General features: G+C 40.0%; 1 protein-coding gene across 7 annotated transcripts in view; it reads right to left on the bottom strand.

The window, feature by feature from the left end:
• LOC113116927 (homeobox protein Meis2) overlaps positions 1-14,015 on the bottom strand; it is a 69,908-nt gene that overhangs the window by 12,079 nt on the left and 43,814 nt on the right. For all 7 annotated transcript variants that reach the window (XM_026285224.1, XM_026285227.1, XM_026285225.1 and 4 more), the window contains exon 9: positions 12,034-12,110. In XM_026285224.1, the coding sequence (XP_026141009.1) occupies positions 12,034-12,110 (77 nt within the window). The remainder of the gene's footprint in view (positions 1-12,033; positions 12,111-14,015) is intronic.

Genomic DNA, 14,015 nt, shown 5'->3' with positions numbered 1-14,015 from the left:
GCAGCGAGTGTGTGTGTGTTTCGCTCCGTCTGTCTGTCTGTGTTCTCCAGCTGTCTCCCTCTCGAGGAGGTGTCTGTCTGTCTCTGGGTTCTGGGGTGCAGAACTCATTAAAACCCCGGTGGAAAACCAGACTCAGGCTTATATGTTTGTTTTGTAAACTGACACGATTTAACGAGCTGCTAATTAAAATAAATCAATAGCACTGCGGCACTGACCCGTCCTCGCTGTCGCTCTGTCTGGATTGTGCTAAGTTCTTCTCGGACGAGCGATTCTTGACCACAACAGATGGGAATCAGACCTGTCCTGTGCAGCAGCAATCAACAAGTTTGTTCGTATTAATCGTACATTTTCTTCAATTCACTTGGTCCACTAATGCAAGACAACGTTCTGGGACGCAATTCACGAACAACAACATAACTCTTTGGTTAACAACCATAGTATGATACATTACATTATCTTGCTCATTTTGCTCACATGCATGATCTATTTAGTTCCCCATGTCATGGTGATAAGAAACTCTGCTTCTACGCACAAGTCCAGAGCTGTAACTACACGCTGCTGTTTCAGAATGTTTCTTGCAGCTCTGGATTCAGGAAACATCCAATTGTTGAACTATGTTCTTAGCGACAGTACTTGTGAGCAGCAAAAGCAGCCCTGATCGGCTGTAAAAGGGTGGGCTCTACATGCATTTACCATGGCCACATGACCTCTGTTTTGTGTCCTGTCATGCTAATGTGGATTAATATGATGGTCCGATTACCAGTGTTCCTAGTAGTGTTTAAAGGGATACTCCACCCCAAAATGAACATTTCGTCATTAATCACTTACCTCCGTGTCGTTCCAAACCCGTAAAAGCTTTTTCGTCTTCGGAACACAATGTCAGATATTTTGGATGAAAACCGGGAGTCTTGTGACTGTGCCATAAACTGCCAAGTAACTTACGCTGTCAAGCTCCAGAAAAGTATGAAAACCATCATCAGTATAAGTATAATATCAGTGATTCAACCATAACGTTACGAAGCGACAAGAATACTGTTTGTAAGCTAAGAAAACAAAAATAATGACTTTATTCAACAATTCCATTGTCAAAAGTCTCCTCTGTGTCTCTCCACATCACCGTATGCTTTTTCACTGTTACAGTCTCAAGCCTCCCAGTTTTCATCCAAAATATATTAAATTGTATTCCGAAGACGAACTAAGCTTTCATGGGTTTGGAACGACATGGGGAGAAGTGATTAATAATTTAAAAAATCATTTTGGGATGGAGTATCCCTTTAAAACTGTTCTCTGATGAGCCGGCCTGATTGATTATTGTGACGTCATTGATGTACGCCTGGACGCAAAAAAGCTAAAGGTTCAACAGTTAACTTAAGTCATTCACTCATCAGAGCACTGGGACTGTAGACATGCATACAGTGACATGCTAATATGTGACCCTGGGCCACAAAAACATTTTTCATCTGGAAGCTAAAGAAATCATTTCTCCATTGATGTATGGTTTGTTAGGAGGACAATATTTGTCTGAGACACAACTATTTGTAAATCTGGAATCTGACGGAGCAAACAAATCTAAATATTAAGAAAATCATCTTTAAAGTTATGCATATTTACAGTATGCATATTTAAATGCATATTACTAATCAAAAATTTAGTTTTGAAACATTAACATGATCTTTACCTAATATCCTAATGATTTGTGGCATAAAAGAGAAATGTATAATTTTGACCCATACAATGTATCGTTGTCTATTTCTACAAATACACCTGTGCTACTGATGACTGCTTCTGAGCTCCAGGGACACATATGTGTCTGTTGTTTTACCGGATCTGTTATAGCCCAGGTGTCTCAACCATTTATTTTAATCAGCTTTGACCATTTTTTTTGGAGCAATCACTTTACTTGCACAACACAATGTTTAACCAGCATGTGGAGGTGGTTAATAAGGTCGGATCTGCCAAATATTTGGTGCCAATCCTTTTCTTGCAAAGGTGAAACCTTTTATTAAAAATCACCTGCAGAAAGTCTACTTTTTAGTTGTGATACTCTCTTGAGGACCACCCTAACATGCACCCATGTGAAAGCAGCGCTCAGAGAGAGAGAGAGTCCGGAGGGTCCGAGTCGAGCCCAGCTGTCAGCTGTCCGTCAAACACCTGGGCCAGGAAGAGCCGCTTGCTGCTGCTTTGATCGGGCGAGTAGCAGCTGCTGGTTTGTACAGCGAGACTTTGTTCTGGCACTTCTGCTGTCTCTCTGTCCTGCGGCACAACAGCAGCCCATCTACCACACCAGAAACACCTCTCCGCTTTCACCGGCTGCATCAGCAAGCTCTGACAACTGCAGCAGGTTTGTCTTGGCCCCAGTAAAGCTCACAGACATCTGACGCTGCGTCCTTAAAGACATGATAGTCAGGGCTCAAATCAGAGCCCCGGGCGTCAACACACCTGTGTGAGGAGCCTCTCTCTCTCTCTCTCTCTCTCTTCCTCAGCACCTTTGCTCTGCTCTCTTTTAAAGTCGTTTTTGATTATTACAGAGGGTCGTCACCGTTCTGACCCGACACGAGGCTTTCTCTCTTGGGGGAAATGTTGGCACTTGTTTTGGGTCTTGGGAAAAGGTGCCCTCTGTGTTTTTATTCATTTGATCAGCTTTGTTTGAGTAGTTACCATAGAATTTTAAGAAATAATTTCTGCATTTGAAAAACTCTTTTATCCAAAGCAACTTGCAGTGCATTCAAGGTATACGCTTAATCAGTTTAATCATGCCTTCCTTGGGAATCAAACCCACTACCTTGGTGTTGCAAATCATACTGACCTCAAATCCTAAGTATTGTAACTACTATGGACACAGGGATGTGACCCAATATAACATGCAGAGTAAATATATATTTTTTATTATTATTTATGCATTTGGGAGACAATTTTATCCAAAGCAATACCTTATTTAAGGTATTCATTTCACTGTTACTCTTGCTGTACAGATGTTGGAGGGTAACGCTGGTTAATGTGGAGTGTAAGTTACGCTGCAGGGCTGTGCCTGAGATCTGCCCGTCAACAGTGAAACCTCTTAATTAACCTCCTTTCACTTAGTGCCGCCTGCGAGGACTCTGTCATTACCCTCCACACCCCCGTTACCCCATTCAGTCTCTTCTGTGTCTCTCACTGGGCTCCCGTCTCACGCCCAAACTGAGAATGAGAAAATCTTTTTTTTTTTTTTTTGATGACTCCCCTCATGTTGAGGTAACAACAACTAAGAAAGAGTTACTGCATTACTTCATTAGCTTTCGTCTGACCTGCAGCGATATCATTCAGGCTTGGTGGGGTGTCAGCCAGCGAATCATCTGATTCTGACCGTGTTGTCTTAGTACTCAGACTCTGAAGACAGGAGAGCATACTAAGTGTTGTTCACTGTATTTTAATATTTACTGAGTCGAGTGTGCGCCTTTCACAAACCCTCTCCGCCCTCATTGAGTTGTTGACAGTGACAGCGGCAAAAGTGACACATGCGCTTTTCACTTGTAAAATTCAAGGGTGTATGGGTAATGTAGTCTCTGCTCTGGGTGGGATGAATTAGGAAGCGTGCATTGTGAAGGGCGCACTGAAAAGCAGCAGCGCAGCCAAAAGATTGAAACCTCTATTAAAACAGATGTCCAAATGAGCGTACCCACTTAAAGATCCCCTTCTTCGTGACCCCATGTTTTAAACTTAAGTTAGTGTTTAATGTTGTTGTTAGAGTATAAATAATATCTGTACAATTCTAAAGCTCAAAGTTCAATGCCAAGCGAGATATTATATTTAACAGAATTCGCCTAAAAAAAACGACCCGTTTGGACTACATCCCTCTAGTTCCTGCAGGAATGACGTCACTAAAACCGTTTTTTGACCAAGCTCCGCCCACATGAATTCACAAAAAGGGGGCGTGGCCTTGTTGCGCTCCGACGGAGAAGGAAGAGCTGTGAAACGCTGTTATTTTCATCTCGGAGTCCAATCATCTTTGTTTGGGCTTCCCAGGGACGCTGTACTTGATGATTAATGGTTACAATTTATGTCTAACTCTGTTCCCGAAAATTATAATCCACATGTAAAACTATGTGCAGCACATTTTGCTGAAGACAGCTTCCTCTATCTCAATCAGTTTAATGCTGGATTTGCACAAAGATTATTCTTGAAAGATGGAGCAGTTCCCTCTTTGTCTGGAGAAGGCGTTGTTTATGGACCACAACCGGTAAGTGTATTTTATTATTTAAGTTGGTGCATTTAACAGTTTCTGTAACTTATTACACAAAGGGCAACACTGTTTAGCTTTGTTAACTAGATGTTAGGGCTGTGCAAAAAAATCGAATGCGATGTTCATGCGCATCTCGTCAGTAAAAACGCTCCTGTGATTATAAGTACATCTCCAGCACGTGCGTTCTAGCCCAATCACGTTACCAGGAGGGCAGCCTGCTCTCAGCTGGTGTCCAATCACAACACAGGAACCGCTGGCCCAATCAGAACCCGTTACGTATTTCTGAAGGAGGGACTTCATAGAACAAGGAAGTCATCAGCCCGTTTTTATGACAGTGAAAACAGCAGTATACAGATAGGTGAATTGTGTGAAAAATACTGTGTTTTTTTACACGCGAAACATGAACACGTTATATTGCTCATTGTAAACACAATCAAAGCTTCAAAAAAGCATGAAAAACGGGACCTTAAAAGCACTGGTTTTGACCCGTCTGAAGACGGTTTGGAGCGAGTCCAGTGTTTGTGTGTCATGTTCTGGCATCATTTCTGCTGCTACTTCATCCAGAACATCTCGGCTCGCTGGCACGACACGCTTCAATAAACAAACCTGAAGTATTCATTTAAGATAGTGCTGCTGGCGTGGAGCTCACGGCACGGGCCATAAATTGATTTTTAGAAAAATAGATCTTAGGAATGAGAGGGAACTGATCAGGTCTAGAGTCTCACACCTGTATTTTATGTCTCATTGCTTTTTAAAGCAAAAAGCTCAAGGGTTTCCAGCATTATTGTAAGAAAAGTGATATTTTTCTTATAGCCAATGTTTATCGAAAACTACAAGCTGATGTGTGACAGCTTTTAGACTAAATCTGTAAAAACAGACATCAGCACCTATTTATGTACTATTTATCATTTTAAATGAACTGTTTATAATTAAAATAATTAAATCACATATTCACTGTTAACAAAATCACTCAAAAACCTCATGAACTATATATATATATTATATTATTATAGATAATTCAAGAAAATATCTATTAATCACAGCTATGTATGTCCAAATTTTGTTTGCAAAACCTTTGACATGACATAAACAAGAAACAGTACATGATCATTGTTTTCTAAAGGTTCAGCAGATGATTTCATCGGCCAAAAAAGAGTAAAAGTTATTCCTAGCCCTGTTTTGTGACAAGTGAAGTAACGCACAGAATCCCGCAAACCTCGCTCCTTCAAATCCTGATTATCAGTGCTTCTTCTCTCCAGAGCCTCCCTCTCTGTCTCTTTCCTCTTAACTTCCTCTGAGCTCACGCTATGTTCATCTGCAGCGTCAGCAGAAAGACTCCCGCTCGCTCGTTCGCTCTCTCAGGCTTTATTTCACTAATGTGGGCTGTATTTCCCTCATCCTCGGCATGAGCAGCAGCAGATCTGGCTCTCATAAATAACTGGAAAAAGCCAACTGATCCGTCTGAGAGTGAAACACAGGAAGCCTCCACAGGACCGGCCGAGCCGAACACATATGAAGCACAGCGACAGCTCACAAACACAGCCATGGCAATACACTCTTTATCTCAGCTTTAAGTGGGTTTCTCTTTTACAAGCCAGAGTCCAGAGAAGATGTGAAGGGTGAGTGTGCATTTATTTTTCAGTGATATAAAAAGAGCACGGAGCTCAGTGCTGCTCCTGTCCGGGACATCCCTCCTCGTTTGCAGCTTCTCATTAACAAACAACACTGCTGTGAAATTGCTTTAATGACAAAGTAATAAAATTGCTCTTGGGCTCATAGAGGCCCGAGGCGCAGCACCATCCTACAGACGCCGTCTCTGTGTGCTGTACCTGCAGACCGTACACATTAACCCACTCATTGACCTTCTGCTCTCAGATGCTTCTCTTTCTTCAGTCTTTCTCTATGTGTTTCCCCCTGAAAACAAAACGTGCCATCCCAGAACATGACAGTGTTTCCCTCCTGTGGCCCGGATCACTTTCATTTGCATTCACTGCACTTACACTAACAACACCACACAAAAATGATTTGTCTTATTTGTCTATTTTTGTCTTGTTTTCCAGTATAAATATCTAGATTTACTGTAGAAGCAAAATTACTTAAGATACTCAGTTTCTGTTTGGAACAAGTGTTAGATTTTATTTCTTCTTTTTTTCATAATTAATGCACAACACACACAGTAACACATACATATATAAAAATACATTTCTACATAAAAAACGTTTATTTTTTTGACTCCATTGGCAGATCCTTTTAAAACAAAAATGGCAACACTTTACTTTTTTATTAATTGTTAATTGTTAATATTAATTGTTTACTGTTAACTAATGCATTAGCTAATGTTAACAATGAAACCTTACGAACACTTCTTAAAGCTGCAGTCGGTAACTTTTGACGCTCTAGCGGTTAATAAACAGAACTGCTTGTGTCTTGCGGAAGAACATCGTAGCCAGAACTACTTCTCTCTGTTTATGTCTATGAAGAATCACAAAGGTACTGGGTTACTCCGCCGCGGTATCCCCGAAGCAATCTAAAATAGTCTGAATATAAACACTTATTATAGGTGCACCCTAGTGATTCAGGACAAGCTAAAAGCATGGTTTGGAAAATGGATTCATGGTGTACTCGCTTATTATATACATATACACAAACAAAGTTACGGACCGCAGCTCTGATTGGTTGTTTTTTTCCGGGAGCGGATGATTTTCTGCAAATGGCAATAGGACACTGGGAGGAGCCAGAGGAGCTTGATTTATACACAGATTATCTGTCTCATATTCTACTGTCAGGATATAATGACAGGTTTAACAAATATGTAAAAAATATATATTTACAAAAGTTACCTACTGCAGCTTTAAGTCTTTTTGCTTCTCAAGTAAATGCATCTTGTTTTAGGAATGTTCAGATAATTGTACTGGAAACGAGACAAAAACACCGAGGCACAGAATCAGTTCCAGTACTCTGCTGTTTGAAGAGCAGTGTTTTCTGCTCCACTGTCTCTGTTCTCCTCTCTCAGCTGAACAGGGTTCCTGTGACGAGGATCTTTCTGATTTAGTCTAAATGTGTGGCATCCATCGGCCAGATGCAGACTAGTGTGCCAAAAGTGGATGGGTGCTCTGGTGCTATGAGAGAGAGGCTAGAGCGGGGGGTGAGGATGGCACATGGGAACCAACAACTGAGTCAATTCTGCTAATTAACTGCCAATTATCAGTCCCTAAATGCAAGCAATGCTGACGATGTTCTCTGCCAGCAGCTCGCACCTCCGCTCATCTCCACTCGTCCTCTTACGCTGTATATTTAGAAAGAGTGGCCCGCGAGAGTCCAGAAAAAGACTGGACGCTCTCATCTAGGTCAAAGTTAAATGGATGACCAGTAACTTCAACGTGATTGGGCCAGTGTGTAACACAGGGACAGATAGACCTGAGTAGATCCGTGTGTTTAAACTCAATGCCTCCAAACTTTCCCATGCTCTGAGCAGGAAAATCAAACATCTTCACAGGCCAGTTTATACTTTTTACATCACATTTGGAAAATATTAGGCCATTATTTTGAATTTCATAACAGCTGGCTGTGCCAAGTGAAAGGGTCATAAAAAACATAAAGCTGATCTGTTTGTTCGTGACTCATTTGAGTTCAGGGAGGGAGAGAGAGTTATGAAACCCTTTCTCCAGTCGTCTCAGTATAAGCAGACTATCATGATTATTCATTTAAATTCAGAGCCACAGACTGGACACCAGCAGAGATGATTCGGTCTTTAGATGCTGAGACACAACTGATGAAACAACCAATAAAGAGACAAATGCAGAGTGTGTGTTTATGTTGGATCAGGTAAGATCAGATCCACTAATCATGCAGATGTCAAAGTAACCTGTTATACTCCATTTGTCAGCTCATTAGTCAGATGAGTTTCCATGAGTGACAATGCAGAGACCCATCATACTGTCCATCATGTGGACATTAACACAAGAAACTTCATTGTCCTTCCATCACTTTTTAAATCATCATTTATTCTGTGGTGGAAATGACATTTAAAAGGAATAAAAAAAATAAATGTACTTATTGAAATGGTTGGTGAATATTTCACTATTTGACTGGATCAAAGTTTTATGTGTAATAAATCATATTTTTATGAAGTATTTTTATAGTTAACTCTTGGTCTGTGGTTATTTTTTTTTTTTTTTTTTTTTGATGAAGTTAATGCTGAAATGATTCCAAGACAGTTTCAACAAAAGTTAACCCTTGGGACAGAAAAGTCCTGAAGTTGAAGAAACACCCAGAAATGGCTACAAGAGCAACCGATAATGAGACAAACCCTCCTTTCTTTCAGAATACTGTGTGTGTGTTTAGCAGAGGCATGTTACTGTCAGTATGTGATCAGACTTCACACACACACACAGTGTGGTGTGTAAAGTGTCTCTCTCTCTCTCTCTCTCTCTCTCTCTCAGGTCAAACTGAATTACTGTACAGTCCCAGATTTAATTACCCAATGCTACATAGTGAAACACCAACACCAGTGACCGTCACACACAGACACACACGCAGAGCAGAGATCAGATCCACGGCGCAGAGAGAGATGGACAGGTAGACAGGCTTGTCAGAGCAGGAGACACGCTGTCTGTTGACACGTTACACAGAGCGCTCTTGTGCCTCCTCCAGGTCTGATTGTGCCTCCGAACAAAGACCTGATTCAGGACATCCATGCAAACCTCACCCTGCCCATCTCTCTCCCCCTGCTCTATATCAATGCAGGATTCACACAATGACCATCATAGAAGGACTCCGGGGCCATTCTGGTCAATCAGCAGGAACTTCAGGAGGATCTGTGGTGTTTTCAATATTCATGTCTGTTGTGCTGCTAATGCTTTAGCCAAGGACTTTTTAAATCTTATGTCTTCATTGAACTTTGTACAATAGGTAAAAGGCCCCACTCATTGTCTTGGTCACACACTAGATTTGACATTGACCTACAGCTTATCTGTTGCTGATGTTGAGTTCTGTGATGTTATCTTTTCTGATCATATACTGGTGTTGTTTACCACTCTTCTTCCTCCATTACCTAGCATGACACCAAATCAGGTATGTTGGTCTCATATTTTAACTGCTCAATCCTGTACTGATTCTTCAAATATGTATCTGTAGGTTCATCAACCTTTTATTTTAGATCCTATCACTTCACATTCGAGCGTTGATGGACAGGTGAAGATTTTTAATAATAGGTGCTCCAATATCTTAGACCTTACTGCACCCCGCAAGCATATTCATTTAAAATGAAAGACCCAACCATGAATAAATAGTGACATTCAGGAGCTCAGACAGCAACGTCGCCAATGTGAACGTAAGTGGAAGAAAGATGAGCTTCAAGTGTCATACGAAATGCTGAAAGATTCATTGCACAAATTTAAAAGAGTGCCAAGACTGCAAAGGTGAAATATTTATTAGAAAGTATTGCCAAAACTTGCATTGCTCTAGAACACTTTTCTCAAAAATTGATTCTGTTTTAAACCCTTCAGTTTTTTCCTGAGCTCTCACCGTTACAATGTGAAAATTGTTTTGCGCATTTTGTAGGTAAAGTTAATAATGCTAAGGCTCAGTTAGCTATTATGGCCAACCCCGTTTTAGATTCAGTTTTATCAACTGCTCAGTGGAGTGAATTTGAATTGTTTTTTTAAACAGACATGCAGAGAAATCACCTTAAAATTAAAATCCACATTTTTCCCCTTTGATGTTATTCCATCACGATTTGTTAAACAAATCTTTGATAACGTTGGTTCAGACCTAGTTTCATTAACAACTGTCTAAAGGAATGTTATAAAGTAGCTTCTGTGACACCAGTTTGTAAGAAGCCCACACAAGATACTGTAGTTTACTCAAACTTTAGACCGATCTCAAATTTGCAGTTTTTATTAAAAAAAAAAAAAAATCAATGGCAATTTGGCTATTTCAGTACTAACTGTATCTCTGATATTTTTCAGTCTGGTTTTAAAAGTTTACACAGCACAGAGTCTGCCCTTCTGATGGTCTTTAGTGACATTTAAATATCTAATGATTCTGGTAACACTATGGCCTTAGTGCTTTTAGATCTCAGTTCAGCGTTTGATTTTGTTGACTATGGTATTCAGTTTGGAGCACTGCATTGGTATTATAGGCACTGTACTTGACTGGTTTCCATCCTTTTTGTCTAACAGAAGATTTTCAGTCAGTATTGGGTAATATTCCTCTTCTGTAGCATATTCTTCATGTGGTGTTCCTCAAGGTTCAACTTTGGCACCATTATTGTTCTCACTGTATATGCTACCCATTGGTTCAATCTTTAGGAGATTTAATGTGTCATATCACTGGTATGCCAATGATACCCAGCTTTCTGTATTTGAAAGCTGGTAAAGCTCATGCGGCTGCTCGTTTGCTCACAGACTGACCCTAAATTGCATAGACTGAAATGTAGGGGTGACAGAGCCTATACTGTTGTTGGCCCCAAGCTATGGAACAATTTGCCATTATCCATCGGAATAGCTTCTTCAGTTTAAATGTCTTTTAAACGTGTATATTTTTTCTCATGCTATCAATGTTTTGTGACTGTGATTTTCTAATGACGTGATTTTTCTATTGTGTGATTGGATCAATGTAACTGTGTACAGCACTTTGGTATACTAAGGTTGTTTTAAAGTGCTCTACAAATAAATTTAACATTGAACATCTGAGAGCTGAGCGAATGCTGCCACAAATACAACCTAACCTTGGACAATCGGATAGATAGATAGATAGATAGATAGATAGATAGATAGACAGATAGACAGATAGATAGATAGATAGATAGATAGATAGATAGATAGATAGATAGATAGATAGATAGATAGATAGATAGATAGATAGATAGATATCTTGGGGGTTTGGGGTTATTTCAGCATTAATCAGCATGAAACAGGCAAAGCAGCAACATTTTCTGCTGTTGTAGCTGTGTGATGGCATGAAAGCTCGGTAACCGCTGTAATTGAAACACCATCCACACCGCCGGGCGCGTGAAAGGCAGATAACGGCATTCCTGTGGCCAATTTAAGTACCTGGCCAGATCCGGCAGACAAATCACGCTCATTCTCTGGGTGTGTTGCTCATTGTGAGCCGGCACCAGAATGAGGTGTAGGGGGAAAATGAATCACAAAAGCAAAAAAAATCAATTGGCTCCGGGGTTGTGCGTGGGCCTGCGGGCCGATAAAGCCGACAGCCGCTGCCTGTACCTGATAGATAGAGTGCCGCGTAAATGAGTCTGCTTTGATAAATACATTAAGGGAAGCCGTGAATAAAAGGCAGGGACTTCTCATTTGTTAATAGAAGCTCCACTACACAGAATTAAACTGATAAAATAGCTCTCCATATAATTAAGTTTGTGTTAGGCCAGAAAATCCGTGCAAATACCTTCCCGGTGTTTTGAAAAGAAGCTGTCAGCTTAATTAATCTGAACATCGGCCGCAGAATGTAGCGAACAAAACTAAGCCTGTGATAAAAAAAAAGTGCCTGGCTGAATATTTTGATAAATAATGCCTATATCATTTTTTTTTGCTCTGTGATCATTTTATTTAATCCACCACCTCCAGTTATGAGCTAAGCCATCTACAAAGACGCTGCCGGCCAGAGCTCCGTGGCTCTAATCCAGCGGGGAGCAGATCGGGGAGGAGGGGCACCAATGTTCTCTTCTCCTTAATGCATCAAAGGGACACAAATGTCGAACGGCAAAGAGCCACAGTGATAATGCACAAGTAGAGTCAGCACGCAAATACTTTCTGACGGTCAACGCTGCTGGCAAAAGAGATGACTTGACTCACCAGTTGTTTACTTGTAAGATGGTGAGTCCCGTGTCTTGAGCAAGCTGCTTCTTCTGTTCTTCTGAAGGATACGGGTGCTGCAAGAGAACACAAGAGAACACTCTCCGTCAGGATCATGAATCAACAATCAGTGAATGACTCACAGCTAAACAACAGCAACTACTCGACAAGCAGCAACAACGAATAGTTCTCTGCCAATTATTAGAGTCTGACCCAAACATTAGAAATGTTTACGATGCTGCTTCTGCTATTCTTCATCACACACCACTCTGTCTGTTGTTAAGATGATCAAAAGTTTAAATAAAATATTTTAGATTTATCTGCCTCATCAGCCTCACAAAAATATAGACAAATAAACTGACAAAAAAAGATCAATCAAATAAGGCGGGGCTTTACTTTAGGGAATTTCTTCACAACACTTCAGCATTAACAGTCAAAGAGTGTGAGGTACAATATGAGAATTATATCTGATAACACAATATGCAACTTATATGTCAACGTATTCCACTAACTAACCCTAACCTAATAATGTACTAATACTCTAATGAAAGTTAGTTGTTATATAGTTGAGTCAACAGATTGTCTAAGTGGGACAAGGGCAAGGACAAGGACAAATTATCAAAATAAAGTGTAACCACTTATTTATTCCCTTTAAATCTTAATATATATATATATATATATATATATATATATATATATATATATATATATATATATATATATATATATATATATATATATATATATATTAGGGATGCACCGAATCCAGGATTCGTCAGAAAACTGGACTTTTTTTATGGGGTTCAGTTTCGGCCGAACCCAAGGCTTGCGCTACGCTGGTCGGCATCACGCGGCCGTTGATTGTGTGAAGGTGTTTATATGAGGAGGAAAACGGCCCGACAGTTCGCTCTAAACTAAACTGTTCAGGAATCTTGAGCGGCTGGGACGATTTATACCGTAGCAATACAGAGCCAGCCAGTCACATTGGGTGCTGACATGGAGATAAGCATTTTTTTTTCGGTGAGCCTTTGATTCCTCTTAGAGAGGATCCTCTTCAGTGGTGGAAGACAAACCAGTAGCGATTTCCAATTCTGGCAAAAATGGCAAAAATCTACCTCTGTGCCCAGTCAAAGACATTTCTGTACTTCTGGGGACATTCGTTCCCACACTCGCAACCGGCTGTCACCTGTTAATGCAGAGCGTCTTGTTTTTTTTCTAATTAAACTCTCATTTCATGTGAAAGATTAGAGGTTTTACGTTAATTTAATTATGATGCAGGAGATGTGTGTGATATTTTTCGTAATATTTGGCTACTGTTCTAATCGTAGCCTATCCTACTGTTATAAATGAAAACTAAACAGCCTACTATCCATGTTTATTGAGTTAATGTTCAATTACATTAATTTCAGTTAAATCACCAAACATATTCTGATGTTTAAAAAGAAAAGAAAAACACTTTTCTTTGCATTGCTGCACTTTTGTTGAAAGGTTTTGGTTGTTTACTTGGGTAAGCATAAGCTCAGTAATTGCCAAAAGAGTTTTTCTCACTTGTCATCCTGGCATAATGTTGCCTATTCTTTTTTTATTTCTTTTTTTACATTTAAAATAAAATAAAATGAAAAATACATTGCTGTGGACGTTGTTTACTTTATTAATGTGTTTTACCGTGTTAATGGAATAAGGATGCGAGTAGGATTTAGTATTCGGTTTTGGATTCGGCCAAATCTTAAACAGTGGATTCGGTATTCGGCCGAACCCCAAAAATCTGGATTCGGTGCATCCCTAATATATATATATATATGTATATGGGGAGTCATCTCATTTATCATCAGTAAAATATGGAGTGCCACAAGGATCTGTCCTAGGTCTTCTGCTATTTTCAATATACATGTTGCCCCATGTTAATATTATTAGAAAATACGGGATTAGTTTCCACCGTTATGCTGATGATACTCAACTATATATCTCAACAAGACCAGATG

The sequence above is a fragment of the Carassius auratus genome, chromosome 17, assembly GCF_003368295.1.
Source record: "Carassius auratus strain Wakin chromosome 17, ASM336829v1, whole genome shotgun sequence".
In the NCBI taxonomy this organism is placed as follows: Eukaryota; Metazoa; Chordata; class Actinopteri; order Cypriniformes; family Cyprinidae; genus Carassius; species Carassius auratus.
The sequence above is the reverse complement of the archived record's forward strand: the minus strand, read 5'-3'. Positions and strand labels throughout refer to the sequence as shown.